The 24333-nt window shown below is 33.9% G+C and overlaps 3 protein-coding genes across 3 annotated transcripts; all 3 read left to right on the top strand.

The window, feature by feature from the left end:
• The first annotated feature begins 1660 nt into the window (after positions 1–1660).
• On the top strand, positions 1661–4287 carry LOC142639614 (expansin-A12). Its single transcript, XM_075813766.1, has 3 exons — positions 1661–1808; positions 2159–2471; positions 3851–4287. Exons 1-3 carry the CDS (start codon positions 1661–1663, stop codon positions 4161–4163), a joined length of 774 nt encoding a protein of 257 aa, XP_075669881.1. The 3' UTR covers positions 4164–4287.
• A 4105-nt stretch (positions 4288–8392) lies between these two features.
• On the top strand, positions 8393–12700 carry LOC142638102 (pentatricopeptide repeat-containing protein At4g21705, mitochondrial-like). Its single transcript, XM_075812099.1, has 2 exons — positions 8393–8830; positions 11216–12700. The coding sequence occupies exons 1-2, from the start codon at positions 8558–8560 to the stop codon at positions 12473–12475; spliced, it is 1533 nt and encodes a 510-aa protein (XP_075668214.1). The 5' UTR covers positions 8393–8557; the 3' UTR covers positions 12476–12700.
• Positions 12701–14091: 1391 nt separating this feature from the next.
• LOC142640536 (uncharacterized) lies at positions 14092–22170 on the top strand. The gene is made up of 8 exons (XM_075814670.1): positions 14092–14785; positions 15009–15054; positions 18904–18953; positions 19288–19329; positions 20400–20513; positions 21492–21570; positions 21666–21737; positions 21824–22170. Exons 1-8 carry the CDS (start codon positions 14172–14174, stop codon positions 21869–21871), a joined length of 1065 nt encoding a protein of 354 aa, XP_075670785.1. The 5' UTR covers positions 14092–14171; the 3' UTR covers positions 21872–22170.
• Positions 22171–24333: the final 2163 nt, after the last annotated feature.

Genomic DNA, 24333 nt, shown 5'->3' with positions numbered 1-24333 from the left:
TAAGAGAGTCCATATATCTCTAAATTTTTCCAAAACAAAGTAATGAAACAAATCAAATTCCCATTTTTATAAAACGCGTTTTTCTCCCATCCTGTTGAAAGTAGAGAAAGAATTTGAGACAATGAGAAAGCTGGTGCATGTGAATGTGTTTCCTAGTGCAATCTGTACATTAATTCAACCGTCGGTGTTATCCACGTATTGGCCTCTTCTTTCGGTCACACATACGTATGCCATATGGAAAAGCAGTGAACTGTCTTAAAAAGGATTTTTTTAGAAAGAAAAAAAAAATTATATATTATTGTGAAGGAAAATTAATGGGACATATTGCTGCAGTTATCTTTTTAAATTAGACTGGGATTGGATTGGAAGGTTACATAATGGCTCGGCGTTAATTTCTTCAAGTTTTGAACGAAACAATGAGAGACTAGGACTCACATTGTCAAATTACTTAGGAAGATCGGCATGAGTTTAACTGTGACAAGGATTACAATTTTTTATGCCATTTTACATGTACCTCTTGCCTTCTCTCTTATCTTCCAACAACGAACTTTTTCTTTGCATTTAATCCAGCTACACTAGAGTTGAAAAAAGAAAAATTATCTTAGCCTCCTCTTGAAATATAAGGACATGGTAATGATCGCAAAAGTTTGGTAAAAATGATTCCATTTTAAATCCCTTTTTTTTTTTTTTCTTTTCCTAAACATTTTTTTATTTAAGCATTTATACCCACCTAGTTTTTGGACAAATCAAGCAACTCAATAGAAAAAGAAAAAAAAAAAAAAAAGATCATCAATAAGGAGAATTAGGAATTTTTATTTCTTAGGAAGGATATGTTAGCTTAGTCCACAAATTAAATATGTCAACTCAAAATCAAAATAAGAAATTCTTGGTACCTGTTGTATATATACTAATCACAAAACTTAGGAGCTGTTGTTTTGTACAATATTCGAAGACAGGTTAGTGTAATTTCTATATAAAAAAAATAACTTGAGATGTATTGTATCTAGCCATAGCAGCATGCTAGCTAAGTAGCAATACAACAAATTATTGTTATAATCTTCGGGGTCCATTTTAGACAAAATGGAATGGAAACATCTATGGAAATTAAATTAAAGGAAATATTGAAGCTGCTACTCTGGCCGATAGCTAGGAACATATTGGCTCTGCTAAAATTGTTATGAATAGCAGGTGGATCCAAGTAGACACAATCTGAACAACATGTACTATGCAATGCAATCAACAACAAAAAATCTCTAGAGAGTACGTAGCGTTTTCCTTCCCGCTACAATAAGTAGCATTTTCCTTTCAATATGGTATTGACGTACGAAGTACGAATCACCGACTTCCAACATATAGAACAAAACCATCACATGCACCAGCTCTCACAATGTCTCAAACTGTCGAGTGTCAACCCACCCGTACGATGTCATTCCGTACTTTATAGGACGTGAAGAAACGCGTTCTTTGAAAATCTGATATTATTGTATCTGTAATTTAATCATTCCCTTTTATTAGATAAAGTGTATATATATATATATATATATATATATATATATATATATATATATCTTATAGTAATCACCGACAACCGCGTTCTTAATCTATAAGAGCAGGCTCTTTCTTCAAGGATTTTAAGTGTGTTTGAACTTTGAACAGCTAAATGGGGTCTGCAAAAATTCCTTCGGTTTTCCTTTTGTGCCTTGTTTTCCTTGTTACTGTGGATTTCAAGGGCATCAACGGTCAAGTAAACAATTGGCTTAACGGCCATGCTACTTTCTATGGAGCCAATCAGAACCCCACTACCCTTGGTAAGTCACATTTTGAGTATATATATAAATACTAGGTAACACAAAAGTTGGCAATGCCTGTAAATTAATTTTAGATTGATATTTGGATATATATATAACTAGCATCACTTCAGTTCTATCACTTGTTTCATATCTCTTTCATTGGTTACAACTTAATAAGCCGTCTTTTGTAAGTCCAACCTGTGTGTTTCACTCACAAGCATATTGCATTTAAAAACAGAACACCCGTATGCAAACCAAATTTCTTCTTCTATTTTAGGTTGTGAGTTTCTACTATTTCTCAGTAGTCTTCAATTGAGTATATATCATGTCTCAGAATTATTTAAATTTGAAACATTGATCTTAATATATAGGTGGAGCTTGTGGCTATGATAACACTTTTCACGCTGGGTTTGGAGTGAATACAGCTGCTGTTAGTGGTACACTTTTCAGAAGTGGTGAGGCATGTGGTGCTTGCTACCAAGTGATGTGCAACTACAGGCTTGATCCTAAGTGGTGCCTTCCGCGCCGCATTATGTCAGTGACCGCCACCAATTTCTGTCCTCCAAATAACAATGGAGGGTGGTGTGATCCCCCTCACGATCATTTTGACATGTCCATGTCTGCTTTCTTTCGCATTGCACGACAGGGCAATGAAGGCATTGTTCCTGTACTGTATAAAAGGTAAAAACAATTAATGACTAGAGCTTCATTCATGTTGAACAATATTTTTCATTAATTAAATACAATGTGTTTTACAACCGTGCACTCCTAACATAATCGTTACTCTACAAGCATAAGTGCTTGTAGAGTATAAGGAGCAGCCGAAGTTCAAGTTTTCAAAATAAAACTTTACATACATAAATACTTATATTAGACTAGAGTAAAATTTATATCTTGTAAAAAAAGAAAAAAAACTTTTAGTGAAAGAGAAAGATTCTATCTTTGAAGGGTCTTTTAAGCTTAACAGCCAGCTAACATTCACCTTAGAGTGCAATAGATATTAAGAAACCATAGCATTTGATTATAACCTCAATTGTATTGAAAGAAAAAAAAAATTAAACTAGAAAATAAACCTATAAAAAAAAACAATAAATGTGATGTGTAAAAAAAATGCAATTATGCAAAGTTTTTTTTTTTTTTTTTTGAGGTTCTTGCAAAGTTGGTCGTAGGGAACATGATCTTCAATATTTCATTTAAAATGGAGAGAGGATCTATTTCATGATTAAGATTATATTTCATGAATCTAATAATGTATAAAATCTTCTTTTCATTTAAAATATTAAATGACATAGCATTGACTATTTCTTTAAATTCATAATAATATTTACTCTACATTTTAGATTTGTATTTAAATACTTGTAACATTTAAATGAATTCGAGAGATGAATGAAATTATATGTTTTACTTAAGTGTCATGATTAATACTCTGGCAAAAATTTACATTTTAAAAGCAAGTTAAAATACAAATTGAACCTATAGTTTAAGGTAGATTGAAACAAATTAATCCATATAATTTAAAACGTAACAAATGAAAATGTGAGGTTTTTAAATTATTAAACTAAACACATAACATTTAAGTGAAATAAAATTGAATTTGAGGTTTAATATATGTTAAGAGTTTAATTTGTTTAATTTTTTTAACAAAAATATCTCACAAAGGTTTAATTACATTTAACATTTAGGTACATTTGGTGCAAAGGTTGAATAGTTACTATAGGATTTAATGTCTTATTTAAAAAAATTAGAATTTAATTTATACCTTACAAACATAAGTGTTTTTCATACTCCTAATTTTTAGGGTCTAAAATGTAATTTTCTAAATATAAAATATATTGAATATGATAAACTGAATTCAGCAAATATAATAATCCCTTTAAACCACTTTAAAAGAAGGAAACTAGTCTTCTACAACCACACATTTTATTACAACTTGATAATATATGCTTGTATAGATATCCATCATTTATAGTCACACATATTAAAATTGAGGTACGAAAGTTATGTTCATATACTTTCTCTTGTATCTAATATACTGAATTACGATGTGTAAATAATTGAAGGGTCTCATGCAAAAGGAGAGGCGGAGTTCGTTTCACCTTGAAGGGACAATCAAATTTCAACATGGTGATGATTTCTAATGTTGGCGGTAGTGGTGACGTGAAGGCTGTATGGATAACAGGTTCCAATTTAAGAAGTTGGGTTCCCATGCACAGGAATTGGGGTGCAAACTGGCAAAGTAGCATCGATCTTCGAGGCCAAAAACTGTCATTTAAGCTCAATTTGGTTGACGGAAAAACTCTACAATTTTCCAATGTTGTTCCTTCGACATGGAAGTTTGGGCAGACATTTTCTTCCCAAAACCAGTTCTCTTAATTCGTTGCACCTTTGTGACACTAACATGTCCAAGAACAAATAGCTTTTTGATGGTTCAAGGACATCTATTACATTATTTTAGTGAAATTGAGGACAACGACATTTATGGAAGTCATTGTACCATGCATGATTTGTTTAATTATTTTGCTTGTAATTCACATATGTATAGCTCCCAAAATCAGGAGCTAGTGATATTTGTAATTTCATTTTTCCCTAAATATAAGTTAAAGAGATAGAGTAATTAATTCTTGATTGAATATCAATATGTTGGGCAGGTTTTTTTTTTTTTTATAAATATTTTTGCAATATCTCATTCATTTTAGCTTCAATCTGGTCCAATGAGTAATCGCTTTAAATGTGAGTTTGGATAGCGCGTTTGCACATTTTCAGTGTGTCTGCGTTTTTTTTAGGCCCTGTGCACTGTTCACGGGACCCGCAAGTATGAAAAAATACAAATCTAACTTTAAAACTGAGTTCCACGGCATTATTCACACCTTTAATATTTATTTTACTATAGTGTTTTCAGTTTTCAGCAATAAGCGGTATCCAAACAGACTTTAAAAGGAATTTCATTAACTTTTATATGGATATCAATTTATTCTAATGGAATGTTCTAATATCGAAGATAAACAAAATATGGAATATTTCTATAAAAAAAAAATTTATATGACTCATATTTTATAATTTTTTCATATAGCGCAACCAAAATTATGAATAAGAATAATTATTCCATTACAAAATTTTTTTTCTCAATAATAAAAATTACTATTCATATCATAATTTTCATTCGGGAAATGAAATGTGCCCTAAGAAATCTTTATATAGGCTACACAAAAGACAAAAAATTGAGGCCCACATTGATAACAGGGCCATACATTTCATTTATACGTAGACAATGTCGCATTATTGTAGTGCAAGAAGGGTGAAAAAAAAATAGCACACACATTTGTAATCAATACAATTTTGAGCCGGACTCTAGCCTATGACACATAAAATAGCACACATATTTCGCAAAGAGCAAGATTTAAGTATAGTACTTAGGTGTTGTTCATTTCTCTCTTAAAATTCTATCATTTGATTTTTTTTTTTCATGAATTGAAGTATATTTTTCAAGTTACATTTAGAAGTATACTTAAGCAACTCTTCAAATAAATCCATGCACACACATTTTCTAATAAAATTATATGAATATGCCTAAGTCCTAATGCATTTAAAGCTAACAATGATATACTTTGTTAGTTTGAAGGTAGAGAATATATTTGAGCGATGGAACCATAAAAAAATGTATGAAATAATTTACCTATATTAATGAGGAGGATGAAACTAGAATAACGTTGATGAACTTTAGATTATTAGCCATTTTCCCTTTCTAACTAATGCATAATTGGAATGAGCTTTAATTTTGTTTGTTTGTTTGTTTAGACCCCTTAAAGCAGGTTGTTTAATTTTATATATTAATCAAGTAATTACTTAGTTTAATTATGAGATCTAGGTTAAACAAAGAGAGGTCATATCATGCACAACAACAGAAAAAATAAAAAACACACTAATATGATCACCTAGGAAAACCAATGAAACAAACCTTCTTAAGGTAAAAACCTGAAGAGGATTTGACCTAACTATCCTCAAGGTAAAACAAATCCACTACAAGAATTGAAACTTTTACAAAAGATTTAACCCTAAATCTATTGTTACCTCTAGTAGTAACTTACTGACACGACCACGTACAAGTTCTGAATCCACAGACTCCTCACTTGGATTTGCTAGACACAAACTCCCATGTTTGTGACTTTGAGATCATACTAAAAGGTTTTAGATCACAACTTGTTGATCTTGTAACAACTAGATTCCACTAGCACTTGATTGTAGATCTTGTTCCGGTAGACACTTGTAGAGTTAAAAGGTATAAAACCTCTCAGATCTCACAAAAGTAACTCACAGGTCTTCCCAGAGTCTTCAAAACGTAATTAGGGTTTTCCTTTTATATTTATAAGTGTTGGACTGAAACCTTAAACATTTTTGCGAGCTTGGGCCTGATTTAAAATTCTGCAAAAATTATTTTTCTATGATATTCAATTGGTCGAACCTTATTCTTCGATTGGTCTAGTTTCACATAATTTCAATTCTTTTTATTGCAACTTGAATATTCTTGAGTATTGACTTGAAACACTTTGAGCAATGTCTAACACCTATCATAGACATATTTTTGTTCTTGGTTTGCCAACGTATACAAATTGAGACTCTAAACATTTAATCCTAAATCTTTAAATCCTAACAATCTTCCCATTTGGCAATCCATGACAAAACACACATATATATGAATTGCTCAACCCAAGAATTAGCCCAACTTACAAAGTGTTGCCCAAATATAATTCCATCACAATCCACTAACTATTAACTGCTAGAATAGACAGCAATTGAGAAAGAATTAACCTGTAAATTCTTGCAACACTCAAAACAAACCATAAATACATGTGTAAAAATTATAGTAGAAATCCAAAATTTAAAAACTAAACTTGAATTTACAAAACATAAAAAGATAGACAGATATATCAAATGATTGATCATCAAATAAAACATCATAGTCATCATAGTCAATCATAAACCATCAATGTTTATGGAACAAGAACAATAGAAGAAAATATACATAAAAAATGATATACATCACATCATCAACTAAACTACTCCCCCTAAATACAAAAACTCTCTAACTCTCCCCCTAAGTACAAGAGCAAGAAAATATCTAAACCTACCCCTCCTTTTTGTTGCATACTACCAAAGGCAACCATCAAGAATCAGCGGGTAGAGGAGGTGGAAATGCACTCCTATACTCAGCAAAATTAGCTCTCAAGGTAGCAACCTCAGTGAGTAGCTCATTAATAAGCTGTCCATGTGCTACCTGAGTGGTCATAAAAGTCTCCATCATGGCACGAAGTGAAAGAGAAGGAGTAATTGTAAGATCAACAGTATCAGTATCACTAGCAGGTTCTACAACAGCCGTAGGATCCACATTAATCTCCTCAACAGTAGGCTAATCACTGGAAGTAGGAGCAACAGTAGAAGCTTCCCCTCTTGGTCGCTTTGAAGTCCCAGTGCTTGGTTCAACACACTTCATCTGAATTTGTTGCTGTCTAAGAAAAGTGGTTCTTATAGGGTAGTGATATGAACTAACTCTAAAGAAGGAAAGTCAGATAACCTTAGAAAGTTCAACACCCTATAACATTGGAAAGAACTACCTATGTGCTTTAGATGTACTCCTAAAAGCCTTAACAATTGTTAGAATAAATAGGGAAGGAAAACACATGGACCTGTTATAAAAGGCATAAAGAAAAGCACATTTGTCTAAAGGAATGGTGTGAATGTGAGAAATAGGAAAGATGTTATGACATACTATCCTAAAGAAAAGATAGATAAGCTCAGTCAAGTCACTTGAGTTTATCCTCGGTTTAGATCCCCTAGTGACTGATTTTCCACAAAGTAAAGACATCACATTATCAACAGGAGGAGACTCAGTGTATGGATATGTAGGTCTACATACAAGAGGTACATCATACATTTCTTTTCCATTCTATTTCATTAATTTCTATTCCATTTCATTTAATTCATTTATCAACTCTATAATAAGGGCTAAGATATAAGGAGGAGAGGAAATATACTATGAAGTAGAAATGATATCAAGGATTTAAAAGGACGATAAGTAATATTATATCATCTAAACTTTTTAGTAAATTAATATTTTGAAAATTTTATCATTATGTTATATGTTTTTTTTTTGTGGTAAATCACGTCAAATTTCATATCAATAAGATATTAGTAACTATTTAATCTGCAAACAACATAACTTTAAAATATAAAAACATTTTATAGAGATGAAATAATTATCTATATTATTATTTAAGGGGCTTCTGAGCCATTTAAGTCATGGTCTATAAATAAAACTCCAAGATTTTAGGTAGATTAAAAAAAATAATTTTTTCTTTTTCCACCACATCTCTCCATATCCCATAAAATTAGCAACCTCTCTTTACAATTTGTTTTTTTTTTTTGGAGATTATATCAACTTGGATTTATTATTGATAGAGTTGAAGAGGTAAAAAAAAAAAAAAAAAAAGATGAGAGGGAAAAAAAAGGGAGAGATATGTTTTTTTTTGTTTTTTTGTTTTTTTTGTTTTAATATAAGAACCTGTTTTTCTGGGTTAGAAAATTGATATGAACATTATTTCAATTAAAAAAAAAAATGAAAGAGCTGACCAAAGGCAAAGAGGCCCTAAACCCTAAAGGCCTAAACCCTTTTCGACACAAGGCAAAAATCCTATCCTAAACTAAAACCCTCCTCAATCCGAGGTAAACTGTTAAACCCCACACACAAATTCTGGAAAAATTTCTTTCATTCCATGACATCAAAAATGATGTTCGCAATCCTGAACAGGTCCCGAGACCTCACAACTAATGCAATCCTAATAGTAAGATCTTACAACACTGGAAAGCATGGTACCACTAGCAGAAGAAACCTCTTCTCAAGAATTTGTCCTATGGGGGACCCTTCCTTCAGTGTAGTTCCAGTTCTTGATCAGTGGGTGCAAGAAGGCAACAAAGTCAAGAGCCTTGAGCTCCAGCGCATTGTGCGCGACCTCCGAGCTCGCAGGCGGTACAACCAAGCTCTCGAGGTCAGTTTATTTTCTGGGTAATGCTCTGTTTGGTTGCTGAGTAAATTATTATTATTTTTTCAAATGTAGCTTGAGGGTTTTGTTGTAGCTGCTTTGGAAATGTTGAACAAAAGGAAAGATACTCTGGGTTTTTTTTTGAAATGCTTGTTTGGTTTTGATTGAATGATGGAAAATTTGCTTCAATAATGGTAAAGAGTTGTATTGCTCACAGTTGAGAAGGTTCTCTGTTTGGCTGTAGAGAAAAGGCGGAAAAAGAGCTAAACAAAGAAAGAATGGGTTTGGTGTATTATTTGGGTTTTGGGCAAATGAGGAACTCTTCATCAAAAGGGCTAGGTCAGATTAAGAGAACCTTTTGTTTTTCCTGGCTGCAAAAGATGAAATTTATAAGAGGGTTGAAATTTATATAATCTCCTTTGCTAAGATCTTCTAAGCAAATTGTGGTGGGTGATGGGTTTTTGAGTTGCCAGGAAATATATATATGATAATTTGTGCTTGACATTTAGATAAGCAAGTGTTCATGAGCTTGTACAAAGGCAGAAATAAATCCTATATTAGTGGCTTGGACTCCATTGGTGTCTATTTTTGGTTTCTGAAGTTATTTTGATGATTCAGGGAAATGTGTTGAAACTTAAAAGAAATGCATTTTGATTGGCATATCAGAATATTGGTGCGTTTTGAAATGAAATTATGCTAAGAAATGAAACTTATCTTTTCTAGGGTTCATTATGGCAAAGTGAATTTCTTTTGTTGGGTTGTAGCTTTCTGATCCCCATTCAAGTCTGGCTGAACTACAAAACTCCAAAAATGTTTGCCTACAAGAGGAAGTATCCAATTAAGAGTCATTGTATATGACAGTTTAACATGATTTTTGTTGGTAACTTACAGATGCTAGTGAGATGTAAACCCACAATCTCACCCTTAAAATCAGAGTAAATGAGTCGAGGAATACTAGTGTGGAAAAAGGAATGGATTGATGTGCATATTTTTGACTGACTTGTTTAAAGCTGGTAGATGCATCTGTTTAGTCTTGGTGCAATATACCTTTTTAAGTATCCATATGATGTCAGATTCAAGGTTGGTTCTTTGGACCCACACAGAAATCTTTCTCCATTTATTGAATCTCTAATTTGAACCATATATTGCTTGACATGGATCTTCTAGCTTTGGTTAGTTGACTGAAATCTTCTTGACACAGCAAATACTGAAAGTAAGGGTGTGTCCATAATCCCTGAAAATCTGATCCTACAGATAGTGGGACTCGGAGGTGTCATGTGGATTAGTAACTTTACATTTTGGATTTGTAAACTTTCTTTTGCTCTCAGACCTGTATGTGAATTTCAATCAAGAATTGTGTTCCTCATCAAATTCTCTCTATTTCCTACCTTTTCCATTGCTGACGATTTCATAGGCTCTTCTGGAGTTGTTTGATCTGGGAAGGGATGGAGTACTCTGATTGTAAATTTTCCGGCATCTCTATAATAAGCTAGAATATCAAGAAGAGCATACCTGCTCATTTTAGAGCATAAACAATTTCTTGAGTTCTCTTTCACGTGCAGGAATGTATAACAGAAGGAATGGTGTTCAGCATTGGCATCAAGCTATATTTTTGTGGCCTCTTGCTAGGCACCAAGAGGGCAGATTAAAATAGCAAAATTTGTACGATTAGGATCCTTGTGTGTGTGTGTGTATTCTTAATGCTTTTTTACATAGGTTGATTATTCTGTCTAGTCATAGAAACTTCATCTTGGAATAAGATACTAGCAATGCCAGTTGGTGCATTTGTGGGATGACCTCCATAAATATTTAAAACAATTAGTATATTATATGTCTATCTTAAGTGATTACATTTTTTTTTTTTTTTTAATTTGCAAAATCTACTATAAAGAGTTATTGAAAAATAAATGATTATTGCTGTCATTCCATGGCTTACTGAAAGGAGAAAAATTTCCAGATTTGAGTGAATTTGTGAGAGCGGCGGTAAAATTAATCTTCCAGCCAATGTTAACTGTTTTTCAATAATATATTCAACATGTATGACGCTAGTAACCTTTAAAAATGAGATTTTGAAAGTTTTTCTGCTTCTGGCTTAAGGCTTGGTGCATCTTACATCCACATTTGAGGATGATTTCTCGCTCGTAGATGCATTCATAACCACCCCCACCCCCCAAAAAAAAGGAAAACACCAGCAATACACACACAGTATATATATAGTGTCCTCTCCTGTATTTCTACCTAAACTCTTTTATTAGATTTATATCATGCTTCTCTCCTAACTCTTCCTTTTTCTTTTTTCTGATTAATTTTCGAACTTTGAAATGCCTAGGAGATCTGTGGTTTTTTGTTTGTCATGGTAGTTGAAGTCACCATGTTAATCCTCTGCTGCAGGTTTCAGAGTGGGTGAGTAGCAAGGGACTCTGCTCATTCTCACCAGGTGATCAGGCTGTGCAGTTAGATCTGATTGGTAGAGTTCGTGGGCTGGATTCTGCAGAAAACTACTTTAATAACTTGAGTGATCAAGACAAAATTTACAAAATTTATGGTGCTCTTTTAAATTGTTATGTCAGGGAAGGCAATGTTGACAAGTCCCTCTCTCACTTGCAGAAGATGAAAGACATAGGTTTTACTTTCAGTCCTCTCATCTACAACGATATCATGTGCCTATATACAAACACTGGCCAGATTGAGAAAGTCCCTGATGTCTTATCAGAAATGAAGGAGAATGGTGTCTCCCCTGACCATTTTAGCTATAAAATTTGCATAAATTCATATGGTGCAAGATCTGATCTTAAAAGCATGGAGAAAGTTTTAGAAGAAATGGAGAGCATACCCCACATCTCTATGGACTGGACCACTTATTCAATGGTGGCCAACTATTGCATCAAAGCAAGTATGCGTGAGAAAGCTCTAATGCACCTGAAAAAATGTGAGGAAAAGGTAAATAAAGATGCACTTGGCTACAATAATCTAATTTCACTCTATGCAAGTCTTGGAAATAAAGATGAGATGATGAGGTTGTGGGGACTTGAAAAATCCAACTGTAAGAAGCAAATCAACAGGGATTATATAACCATGCTGGGTTCTCTAGTGAAGCTTGGGGAGTTCGAAGAAACTGAAAAGTTGCTTGAGGAGTGGGAGTCATCCTGCCACTGTTATGATTTCCGCGTGCCAAACATTCTCCTTATTGGGTATTGTCAGAAGGGACTGATTGAAAAAGCTGAAACTATACTTCGAGATAAAGTCAATAAAGGGAAGACTCCAATCCCAAATAGTTGGGCAATTCTTGCAGCAGGCTATGTGGATAAGCAGAATATGGAGAAGGCTTTTGAATGCATGAAGGAAGCTTTGGCTGTACGGGCAGAAAATAAAGGGTGGCGGCCTAAAGTTACACTGATTTCAAGCATATTGAATTGGCTTGGTGATAATGGAGGCATTGAAGAAGTTGAAGCTTTTCTGGGCTCTTTGAAGACTATTGTTCCATTGGACAGGGAAATGTACCACGTTTTGTTCAAGGCATATATCAGGGGTGGGAAAGAAGTGGATGGGCTTTTAGAGAGCATGAAAGCTGACAAAATAGATCAAAATGAGGAAACAGATAGTATTCTAAACTCAAGACAGGGAAAACCTAAAATGGTGCATGGCTTTTGATGGATGCTTTTGCTTGATTATGGCATATTGATCTGCAATTATAGTGCACACTTCAAAATACTTTTAGCTGTTGTGATCAGTTCTAAGATTCAGCGAGCAGTTTGAACTACTAGTATTTGTGAAAATTAAGTTTTTGAATGCCACACTCAAAATATGAAACAATATGCCACTCATGTCAAAAACTTTATTCTGATTATTGATATTCTCTTTTCCTTTGTTTCCCTACGATTTTATATAATATATGCTTACACGACACTCGAAATATTTTTTCTAACATTTGCCTAGTTTATAGTGATTCTAAATATAGAATGGAAACAATGTTAGGATTTGATTTGCAATATGTAAAATGCCTTGTGCATTCAAGTGGTTTTGAATTAGTCTCTTAATGTTGAGGGCATATATATGAAACAGAACAATTGGTTGAAATGACATCTTATTTTGAGGTTATTCTAGATGAAAATATAATTTGAAAAATATGTATTTGGGCTCCATTCATATAAATGGTTGTAGACTTGTAGTATCAAAACCTGAAGAGGTACAGTGTCATATCTGAAAATAGGAGGGGACTTTTGACATCAAAATGACTTAATTAAATTTTTCATAAATTTTATTCATTCAATGTGATTTGTTAGATGACAAGTGTTAATCTGCATGGTTCACAAAATATTGGCTCTTCTTCTTTATCATCTATTACAAAATAATTTCCACTAGCAAAAATCTTAATTTTTAGACCAAACATCTTTTTACAAAAGATTTCATCTGGTTTTTAAGGTCTATCGGTTTTGTAATAAATATAGGATTATGTCATCTATCCAATTATCTCCCCGTTAGGTAGGAAATTATTTGTCCAAGCATTAATTTGTTGAGGAAAAACCGATCTAATTTATGGCCCGTTTAGAGAGAGAGGAGAAGGAGGGAGAGTGAAGGAGAGTAGAGTAGAGTTGGCTTAAAATAGACTAAATTTAAGCTAAATTTACTCTATTCTACACTACTTCCTCTCCCTCTTTCTCAATCCAAACGGGCCATTAGAGTTATTGATATATGATGGTCGATCATTGAAGAAAAATTCCAATCGAGTATAATAGGCATCAATCAAAAGTTCTCTCACAAGATAAGGTGCTTCATTAGTGGGTTTTCATATATATATATATATATATATGTATGTATGTATGTATATATATATATATATATATATATATATATATATATATATATATAGAGTTTAATTTGTTAAAATTAAAAAGTCAATATATAATTTTTTGGGATTTATTTATTAACTAAGAAGTACGGGTCCAAATGTTGTCCATTGAGCACTCGCAAGAAATGTCTAGTTGCAAAATATGACACACATATTTTACATAAACAAAATTTGGACATTCATTATATTTTCAAAAACTTCTACAATCACTACATTTTTTTTTTAACTCTTTTGAAAAAAGAGTAGCCCACGAAGAGGTGGGCTGATCTATATTTTGAGATCAAAGGATTCATTCAATTCTGGGCTTAGCTGTTTCTAAAAAAAAGAAAACATTTGGGCCTAGTTTTAGACGTAACGCATATCTTAACCTTCATCCCAGATACATCAAATCCGAAACCAATATAAATAGCTCCATCACTGTCCCATATCTGCTTCGTAGCTCGTATTCCCTTCCCTCTCTCACTGTAAAATAAAAAATCTTCAAAACCAAAAACGAAAATGGCAAAAGATCGAAACGGTGCGCTGCCAGAGAAGCGAGCAAATGAGGAAGAAGAAGAAGAAGAAGAAGAAACCGAAGCTCCGTCGAAGAGAAAATCCAGGAAAGAGCGAGAGCATTCCGGTACCGATTCAGATTCCGGTTCCGGAGAAGAGAGAAAAGGCGTTAAGTCTCGAAGAAAAGCGCGGGAAAGATCCGATTCGGAGGAGGAAGAGGATGTGAGTAAAAAGCACGGGAAAAGCGAGAGGAGAAAGAAGAGGAAATCGCGAAGGCGGTACAGTAGCGAAGAGGATTCGAGTTCGGGTTCGGATTCTGAGTCGGAGTATTCTGATTCGGAGTCGGATCAGGACAGTGGTTCGGATTCGGAGGCGGAGAGTGAGAGCGAGAGAGAGAGGAGGAGGAGGAAGAAGAGGAGAGGGAGAGAGGATGAGGAGAGAGAAAGGAGAAGGAGAAGGAAAGAGAAAGAGAGGAGGAGGAGGAAGAGAGAGAAAGAAGAAGAGAGAAAGAGGAGAGAGAAACGTAAGAAGAAGAAGAAGGAGAAGAAAGAGAGAGGGAAGAAGGGAGCGGTGACGAACTCGTGGGGGAAGTATGGGATTATCAGAGAAACCGATATGTGGTAAGTCACTGGTTAGGGCTTGTGTTTGTGTTTGGTTGCTGAGAAATTATTTAGGAGCATTGGCTGTGGAGAGAATAAATGCATGGCAATTTTTCTTTCGGAAAACGAGAAATAAGAATAATATGAAGATTTCGATTGTATTTTTCTTGTTAGCCACTAATTATTCAATTTTGTGTGAAATAAATTGACTGTTTTTGTTTATATGATACTTTGTACTTTGTAGGAACAAACGGCCAGAGTTCACTGCATGGTTGGCAGAAGTAAAACAGGTATTCCATCTCTCACAATTTCACCATCTCGTAGCATGTTCAAGACATATCATTTTCCTTAGCCATTATCATTAATAACGGGTATATGTAAACTAGTGATAATTTTGCATAGAATCAATTATTCACCTGTAAAAACTTGAATTCCCTCTGCTTTTTAAATTTTAACTTTCAATGTGATAATTGCTGTGAGTGTGTGTGTGTGTGAGAGAGAGAGAGAGAGAGAGATGAAGGAAGCATGGAGGCGGGGCACACAAAAATATGGAAATGGTAGAGACATAGCAAATTATTAGTTATCATAGTATAGTATATGATAAAAGTTGGGTCATAGAGGTTGTGGTTGTGCCAAATTTCCATCTCTGAGGGGAGTGGCTACACTTTCTTTGTGCCAAGGCCCAAGTGGCTAACGTTGGTTATAGGCATATTATAAAGTATTCATGATAAAATCAGATGGAGATTAAATTCAATAAGGAATTGGTGTAAAACCTCATCTTTACTCCGTTGAAATATTTCCGCATCATAATTTTTTAAATTGATGAATAGGTATTTCTACACACTATCACAAATCTAATAAAAGCCTTTTTACCCTATAGTTATAAAATTCCATGCTAAAATTAGGGGGAAAAAAGAAGAAGGAAATTGGTGAAAAAGAAAAAGATATTCTTTAATAATATTGCCGAACAGCTGGAGATGCCACCCATATGCCCCTAAGATCTAATTTGGACCTCCACCAATAGGTGAAATCCTTATCTATAGTTTGGTGCCCAGGAATTTTTTTTTTTGATGACATAGGAGATCTTCACTCAGATTAGTTGTACATCGCAGAGCATACTGTACAACAATCCTCACTATTAATCAAACCCAGAAATTGAAACAGGAAAACAAGAATTGTTTGCAACTTATGGCAATGGGTTTCTCAAACCAAAATATTTATATTAACATGTAGGTCCAGTCAAAGTCCAATTTCTCTGCCTCTATCTACTGCATTGTGTACCTAAATACTCCTCTTCCACATTCTTTACTTCAAGCAAACTAATGGTGACTGCAATTTTGGTATGTCTTTGTAAATTCAATAATCTTTAAATTACTTTTAATCCTATCCAGTGAATGGCAAGACACACACATGGAGGTCAGGTACAGCCTGCTTCTCCAAATCTAGGAAATCCTTTTATATGATAACCACAAAACCTAAAAGGGGATGATTAGGGTGTCAATGCAGCTTCTGTAGCAAAGTTGTTAGTACTTTTTTTTTTTTGATAAACATTTTATTAGTAGTGTTTCTTGTTCTTCTTCACCCATGGTGTTTTTTTTTTTTGGCCCTTTTTTATTTTTACAAAAGAATTTTATAATTACATGGTGAAAAGGTTTTTATTAGAGCTTTGATTGTGTGGAAATACTTATTCATCTAATTGAAAAAATCTGATGTGAAAATATTATATTGGAGGTGTAAAGATGAGGTTTTACACTGAATCCTTATTGAGTTTAATCTCAATTATATATTATTTAAGCTTATGTCCAACCGTATAAGACAAGAGCCTTCAACTAGTTCTATATTTTTAGGTTAAAGATAACCATAAAAATATTCGAAAACACGTAGAAAATATTCAAAAACAGTAATGGATAGCAAAGAAATAGATTGATCAGCTTAAAATAGAATTGGTGAGAAGAGAAGAGAGTCAAATTGTGAAATAGAGAGTCAACCAAAGATAATAGACTAATCAAGAGTACTTTATAGTTTATTCAACCTACCTACTTACTACTTGTCTTTTTTTTCCCCCATTTCCATGGGAGTAGCTTGCTGCATGCATAAGTTATATAGAGAGGTTTCTTGTGGGGTGGACTTGGAACTGAGTTTAAGTATCAACTAGTGCATTGGAGTAAAGTCTGTGAAACACTCCAGAGTGGCAATTTGGGTACCAGAAATTTAGTTGAGCTCAACAAGGCTGTGTTGGGGAATGGGCTCTAGGGATATGCATGTGAGAAGGAGGCCTTGTGGCGGAACGTGGTGGATCAGAAATATGGCAGTGTGTGTTTGTTGGGGGGGGGGGGAGTTGGAGGGTGGGGGCTTGGTCCTCTAACGAGCTCTGAGGTTTGCATGGGGTTAGCCTCTGGAAGAACATAGGGGGTAGGATGCAATTATTTGGAACATGATTCCTCATTGTCTAATGTGGGGTATTTTGGGGGACAAAATGCTTGGATTTTTGAAGGAACCGAAAGTTCAACTCAAGGCCTGAAACTAGCTTTTCTCTGTACTTGGGTGGACAATGGCTTTTTGTGTTTTCACTTTTAACTCCTTACCTGCTTTGCTTAATAGTTGTACTTTTCATGCACCGTAGTTTTGTTTGGTTTCATGTTTACCTCAGCACACTTCCTGTGTGCTTTGGTTCTTTGTAGTTGATTATTTTCTTTCAATGAAGTTTTATTATTAAAAAAAAAAAACATATGGGGCAGGATGGGATACTTTTCTAAGGTTCAGTAGTTTTAGTGTGGGTGATGGCACCTGCATAAAGTTTTGGCATGACTCTTGGTCTGGAGGATAACTATTGAGGGAGACATTCCCAAAAGTATTTTTGAATAGCATGTGATACAAGAGGCATCAGTGGCTGATCATTAGATCATTTTGGGGGAGTCCCATCATTGGGATATTAGTTTTGTTACAACAGTATAGTTGTATAGGATTTGGAACTGGAATTCCTTGTAACCTTTATGGTCTAATTTACTCCAGTCAGATATGATGAAGTGGAGTGGACTCACATCTTTACACCCTTCAACCCAATCTTCCTTTTCTTCGAAAAATTTGTGGAAGCCTAAACTCCCAAGTAAGGGGGCCTGAGGAAAAATCCTGACTGTTGATATTTTCAGGAAGCGGTGGGTGATGGTTATATACTGGTGTTGTATGTGTAAGCTGGTAGTTGGCTGGGGAAACTACGAATCTTCTACTTATTTACTGCCCTATTGCTCAAGAGCTTTGGAGTATAGTATTTGTTTTGTTTGGGGTCCAGCAGGTAATGTTGAGGGGTGTGGTGGAGCTTCTAGCAAGTTGGCAAGGCAGGTTTTATAGAAGCGGCAATAGTGTGATTCAAATGTGATCCCTCACTGTCTCATATGGTGTCTTTAGTGTGAGAGATGCTAGAATGTTCGAGGGACCTGAGAAATCCGTTCTAGATGGACCAGATCTCAATTTTTCATTCCTCAAATCTATATTTGAGTGGATTAATGTGTCCAATTTATTTTCATTTGAGATTCACGAGAGTTTTTCTTTTTGTGCTTAATGTTGGTGTACTTTTTGTACCCATCATGTGTACATGGGTGGGGCCCCTTTGTCTTTATTGAATTATTATTATTTTTTTTTTGATTCCTGTTAATGGTTTTCCTTAGGGTACTTGTTAATGGACAATTTTATGAAAGTTTTGATACTATTTTTATGGGAAATATAAAAAGCTATTAAAAAAATCAGTTACTGTTTTCTTTTCCCATAAAAAGTTTCTAAAAATATTTCCTAAACTATTGCTCTTAGGGAATCTGTTAACTTTTCCCTATTTTTTATTAAAGAAGAAAAAGAACAAAGAGAGAGAGAGAGAGAGAGAGAGAGAGAGAGAGAGCATAAAGCATGCAGGCACATCCACACCATTTGATTGGATCTACTGGTGCTTGGATCTACCATCCAATTGATCATGGGGTAAGAGATAGCATATATGCATGCAGGCATGTACACCATTTGATTTTGCCCTGTTTGTGCTTCATAGGATGAAAGACATAAGAGTTGCATTACTTTTATGCTTTATATGTATTCTTTTTTCAAATTGGTCGTATGCTTAGGATGTGATAATTGTTTTTGATATTTCTTTGCAGGTGAACCTTGAAAGTTTGCCTAATTGGGAAGAGAAGCAGATGTTTAAACAGTAAGTACACAAAAATGTTGATTGGATTGAGTTAAGCTCTAAAAGAAACTTTTTTTTTTTTTCTTTTTAAAGAATTTGTAAAATTAATTATTTTTTTCCTCTTATCTTCTGAATTGAGTAAAAATGTTTAGCCAATAAGCTCTAGCTCAAATGGCACCTGCTATCCTTGTGAGTGCAAGGTGGAGGGATGATGTCATAGGTTCAAGCCCATAGGGGTGTGTGTTACTTACCAATAAATAAATTTTTGCAAAAGAACTTTAGTATTGTATAAATGTTTAATGTTTATTACCTATCCAAAAAAGAAAGAAAGTCTAATGCCTCTTTGTTCTGGCAGATTCATGGAGGATCACAATACAGCTACTTTTCCTTCCAAAAAGTGAGCTTCTTTGCTGTTAGTTAAATAGTCTCTTGTTTTTCATTCTTTTGTGCAGAGTTGTAACTTAATTAGTCTTTCTCTTTTTTATTAGTAGTAGTTTGAGGTTCATTGACTCTGGTTCTGTTAGGCTTATCTCAAATTTTCCTGGATATGAGTAGTCTTTTCTCTGTTGAAGGTGTATCTTTCCCTGTAGTCAAAGTGTTATTTGTCAATCCCTGTTTTCATTAGTGAAACTGGCAAAAGGGAGGAAATCAAGGCCGAAGCGTGACTCGGTATGTAGAAAAGTACAAGCATATGGACAGGTCATTGAGAGCATAGGCAAGAGCGAGCGTATAGGCTTTGAACCAATAATAAAGGAGATCTGGTTGGGGGAGGGAAAAGTGAGGAGACCTGTGCTTATTGGAGACTGGAACTAGGTTGTGGGTACTTTTACATTAAGGAGTAAATTGTGAAATTATAACAGATGGTGCCCATTGGGTAGATTTTATTATTATTGTTATCATCATCATCATCATCATCATGGTTCTTCATCTACATAAGTACTTGAAAATAGGCCCAAATCAGTGATAAAAATGTGGCAGTCCTTTATTTATTTTAGTCTATATCATAAAATGCACATGGTTGATGAACTAAGGGGTATACACCTTTTAATTTATTGCCAGGATGAAATAAAGAGAAGATTTTAGGACTCATTTGTTATCAGTTCCATGGTTTACTCCAAAGGGCCTTGCCTTGGTAAGGTTCCACATCATCAAAAAAAAGAAAGAAAGAAGATTTTAGGATTTAATTTCATATATTTAGTTGATGTTATACGGTCTTATCTATTTTAGAGAGTAGTGCTAATTGCTTGTTTGACACTCTCGTTGATATCTTAACCTTATACAAGGTTTTGCATTATAAATCAGTCCATCCAGTTTACGTCTTATCTATTTTAGAGAGTAGTGCTAATCGCTTATTTGACACTCATGTTGATATCTTCACCTTATACAAGGTTTTGCATTATAAATCAGTCCATCCAGTTTACCAACTATTAATAAGCCAATGAATTCTTTCAATGTTTGTGGTTTCAGGTATTACAACCTTGATGCCTATTACAGACGTAAAATGGAAAAGGAACAGATGAAAGGTTTTAAAAAAGTACAGCAGAAAGAACGTACTATCTTCGATGATGAAGAACAGCGTCGGTATGTTTCAGTGTTATTTGAATCAATCATGAAGCAAAGAGCCTGGCATCCTAGTAGTTCTGTGATTTTGTCTTGTTTGATCTGATGAAGAAAGGATTCTTGTTTTTAATTTTAATCACCCTCTTCATTTGTTCATATTCATCTGTCTCAAATCAAATAGCTAAAGCATGACAAAAACAGCATCAAACCAGTTAGGTATTGAGAATTTTCAACCAGTGCTAATTTTAAGTGCTACTTTGTTACTCTTATCAGTCAACTTTTTTGCCCTAAATTTCTGGCAAATTTTTTAATGTAATTGTTATTATTATTGCATCTTTATTAGAATGTCTTGTTATTTCTGAAATTAAATGAGAACCTTATTTGGAATTTTATATCCTAAAAAGTTGACCATCCTTTCATATTTAGCATTGAGAGAACAGCTTTTTCCTTCAGATTTTGTTCGTACTGTCGAATAAATTTACCTTACAGAGTCTTTATCAAGAGAGTATTAACATTCATCTGAAAAGGTATTATTAAGTATTTTTATTGTGTGATTTTGGTATTATTCAGTATTTTGACTTGTGTGATTTTATCTGTATGCTTTAATAATTGGTCTTGGTGAATTGTTTTAAAAAGGGACTGTTCAAATAACCAGAACAGGGAGAGTTTGAAGGTTTCATATTTAAAAAATGACGGAAGGTGCTATGGTTCTTCCTCTATAAAACTTAGAAGTTTTAAGGAGAAGTGTTGTAATAAAGTTAAAGAAGGTTAAATGATAAGTTGTAGAGACTGTTCAGTATCTGATGGCAACTGCCTGGCTCATTCAGTTGGCATAGTTTAATTTATGGGAATTGGACATGTAACTATTTTGCTTATTTTCAAATTACATAGGTTTGGCTTTTACTGTGCTTAGATTTTTATTTTTTATATTTATTTTTTTTAAATGTCAAGAAAAAATTAGCTCTCTTAACCTGGACTCTAATTATTTCTGCTATTCAGGCAAGAACTAATGCGAGAACGTGAAAAGCACAAGGAAGAACAGGTGGTAGCTTTAAAGATGTCAATGCAGGGTGGAATGGTTAGTTTCCAATTGATTACTTAAATTCTAATTTACTTGACCCATCACTTGATGGCAAATCATGCTATATCACTTTGTTTCCATTTGGATTCCAGGCGCAAGCAATGAAAGAGCAAGCTCAGCTGAGGGAGGAGATGGCTTACCAGTACAAAATTGGAAATTTTGAGGTGAGTATGATAAACTTGATCTGCCCCTACTTTGTGTTTTCCAATCATCTTGATTCAATATATTGAGGTCGTTACCACTGTTATAGGCTGCTGCCGCCATTCAGAGAAAATTGGATCCAGATGTTGCTATGTAAAGATCGGTGGCCATGTTTTGGGAAAATAGCACGTGTCATGTTTTTCACATTGCATTTGCATAATGAAATATGTAACGTGCAAAGGGGGTACCACTTATATTGAAGTAGAAAACATTATTGAAGTATCCTGTATCGAAAAGCTACCCAGATTCATGTTATATTCGAGGCTGTAAAATTTTGTTTTTAGTTGGTATTTATTTCAGGAGGGTTGAGTTTGTGTTTTGTTTTGCGTTCCTGCTAATTTGCAGGTTATATTGTAATATTTGTCATTTTCTTTTAAATAATTTCTCCTTTTTCCATACTTCTAGAATCGCTTGCAATATTGCAGAAAATCAAAGCAAACCAACTTGACAAGCAATCTTTTACATTGAAAGCATGGTTTTCAAATTAGAGATTCAATAGTAGGGGTGTCAATGTTCGATCCAACCCGCGAACATGACACGAATCCAACACGGGTTTTTTCGGATTAGAGTTGGGCCTTAATGGGTTTGGGTCATAAACGGGTCGATCCGAAAGTGATGCGATAAGAAACGTGTCATAAACAGGTCAACCTGTATAATCCGCAATAGACACGTTTGACACGCCAATTTATTTGTGTCAACTCAAAATGACCTACTTAACATAACCCGTTTAACTCGTATAACAAATAAATATTCATTTTATTTTAGATTTGTCAAATACCTTTTATATCCAACATATATTTTAAATTTAAAAAGAAAAGTTAGTAATTACAAAAATTTATAAGGGATATAATTGAAAATTGAAAATTGAAACTTTACAAACCCTAGATCTCTAAACCCTACAAACCCTAAATTTCTAACACTTCTTATAAATATCTTCTTCTTTTTAATTTCGGCCGTACTACTCTTCTCACACCCAATTCTCAAACTCAAAGTGTCAACTCACAAATCGATTATTGCTCTGTCTCTCTCTCTCTCTAAAGTGTATGCACTTCCTTTGGAGTGTAACGAACTTATTTCTAGATGAATGTTATATTTTTGTTGAACTATATTATTTTGAAAGTGGGTTGAAGACTTAAAATGTATGCACTACTTTTGGGATGTAAAAAAAATTATTTCTAGATGGATATTATATTTAATGTTATGCAAGTTGAAATGGGTTATGTTACATTTGTATCAACCCAATATGATTCGTTTATTAAGCATGTCAAATGGGTTGGGTCAGGTCAACCCGCCTTATTAACAGATCGGGTTAGGGTTGAAAGGTCATGACACGATTATTAAATAGGTAGGATTAGGGTTGAGCCATTTAGTCGAATATCCATACCTCGACACGACACAAACTCGACACGTTAACCCGAATTGACACCCCTATTCAATACAATGATTGTGGAATGGGTTTACACAAGTTGGTTGTTTTCGTACTAGCTGGCTGAGGTATTTCTTACTGGTCACCAAACCGGCACCAATATATTTCGCTTGAAAAACAGGCCTGTTTTTCCTTGTACCAATCATTCCAGTTTGTTTAGGCAACTTTGGCCGATTTTTTTTTTTGGTGGCAAGACCAGTACAAACTCAAGTGTTTTCTTCTTTCTTGCTTGACTCTTCTCCTTTTTTGTGTTTTCTCGGCCGGTTACTTCTTCAGTGTTTTCTACTTCTGTTTTCTAGGCCCGTTTAAGGTTCTCTTTCTTTTTAATTTTTTGTAGAAGGGCACAGTGTAATTGAAAGTGGTTGGTGTGTGCCATACTGCCACTGCAATGGCAGCTAATCCCACCTTTCTAGCCTGCATATTCGTGGAACTCAATCTCATTAAGTTGATCATTTGGAGCAAAGTTTGGCGCATGCTTGCCGATGGCCTTCCCCACTGAAACAAGAGTGGGTCTTTACCAACTTAAAAATATTAGATTTTAGGGTATGGGTTTGTCTTTTGTCTTTTTATTTATTTTTTATTTTTTTAATATTTAATAAAACATTATACAGTGCTGACTGTTGTGAATATTTTTAATTAGATTGATTATAAATTATTTTTATTAAGAAAATTCTTAGTTTACATTTTACTAGCAATGTAAGATTTACATTAGAAATTAAACAAATAAATGTGTATAACATTATACATATTTGTCTAGTCTATATTGTAAAATTTACTACTATATTTATTTTATTTATCAAAAAAAAAAGAAAAAAGTAAGATTTACCTTTTTTTATTTAAAAAAATTATTACCTTGATTATAAATTTGTAAAAATATCACTATTTTTCTTGTTTTATTATCTTATAAGTAGATGGGTATATATATATTTTTTAATTATTGGGCTAACATTATAATTTTAAGTTCTTAAAAAAAAAGATGGGTTTAGTTAAACGACAAATACATGAGTCCGTTTGGAAATACTTTATTTAGCTTTTTACTGAAAACTATTTGCTAAAAGTATGCTAAAATATACTTGTACTTTGAAAAATATTTGAAAAAGTGAAGTTTAAAAAAGTTGTATATAAAAACTAAA

Source organism: Castanea sativa, chromosome 6 (genome assembly GCF_040712315.1).
Source record: "Castanea sativa cultivar Marrone di Chiusa Pesio chromosome 6, ASM4071231v1".
NCBI classification, from domain to species: domain Eukaryota; kingdom Viridiplantae; phylum Streptophyta; class Magnoliopsida; order Fagales; family Fagaceae; genus Castanea; species Castanea sativa.
This window is presented reverse-complemented; position numbering and strand designations above follow the sequence as displayed.

What these genes read in the sequence shown, in the direction of transcription:
- LOC142639614 (XM_075813766.1), top strand. Translation starts at nt 1,661, where the DNA reads ATGGGGTCTGCAAAAATTCCTTCGGTTTTCCTTTTGTGCCTTGTTTTC. An exon ending in TCAGAACCCCACTACCCTTG is followed by an intron (nt 1,809 to 2,158) that starts GTAAGTCACATT and finishes GATCTTAATATA; the next exon opens with TAGGTGGAGCTTGTGGCTAT. An exon ending in GTTCCTGTACTGTATAAAAG is followed by an intron (nt 2,472 to 3,850) that starts GTAAAAACAATT and finishes AAATAATTGAAG; the next exon opens with GGTCTCATGCAAAAGGAGAG.
- LOC142638102 (XM_075812099.1), top strand. Translation starts at nt 8,558, where the DNA reads ATGACATCAAAAATGATGTTCGCAATCCTGAACAGGTCCCGAGACCTC. An exon ending in GGTACAACCAAGCTCTCGAG is followed by an intron (nt 8,831 to 11,215) that starts GTCAGTTTATTT and finishes CCTCTGCTGCAG; the next exon opens with GTTTCAGAGTGGGTGAGTAG.
- LOC142640536 (XM_075814670.1), top strand. Translation starts at nt 14,172, where the DNA reads ATGGCAAAAGATCGAAACGGTGCGCTGCCAGAGAAGCGAGCAAATGAG. An exon ending in GAGAAGCAGATGTTTAAACA is followed by an intron (nt 18,954 to 19,287) that starts GTAAGTACACAA and finishes TTGTTCTGGCAG; the next exon opens with ATTCATGGAGGATCACAATA. An exon ending in GATGATGAAGAACAGCGTCG is followed by an intron (nt 20,514 to 21,491) that starts GTATGTTTCAGT and finishes TCTGCTATTCAG; the next exon opens with GCAAGAACTAATGCGAGAAC.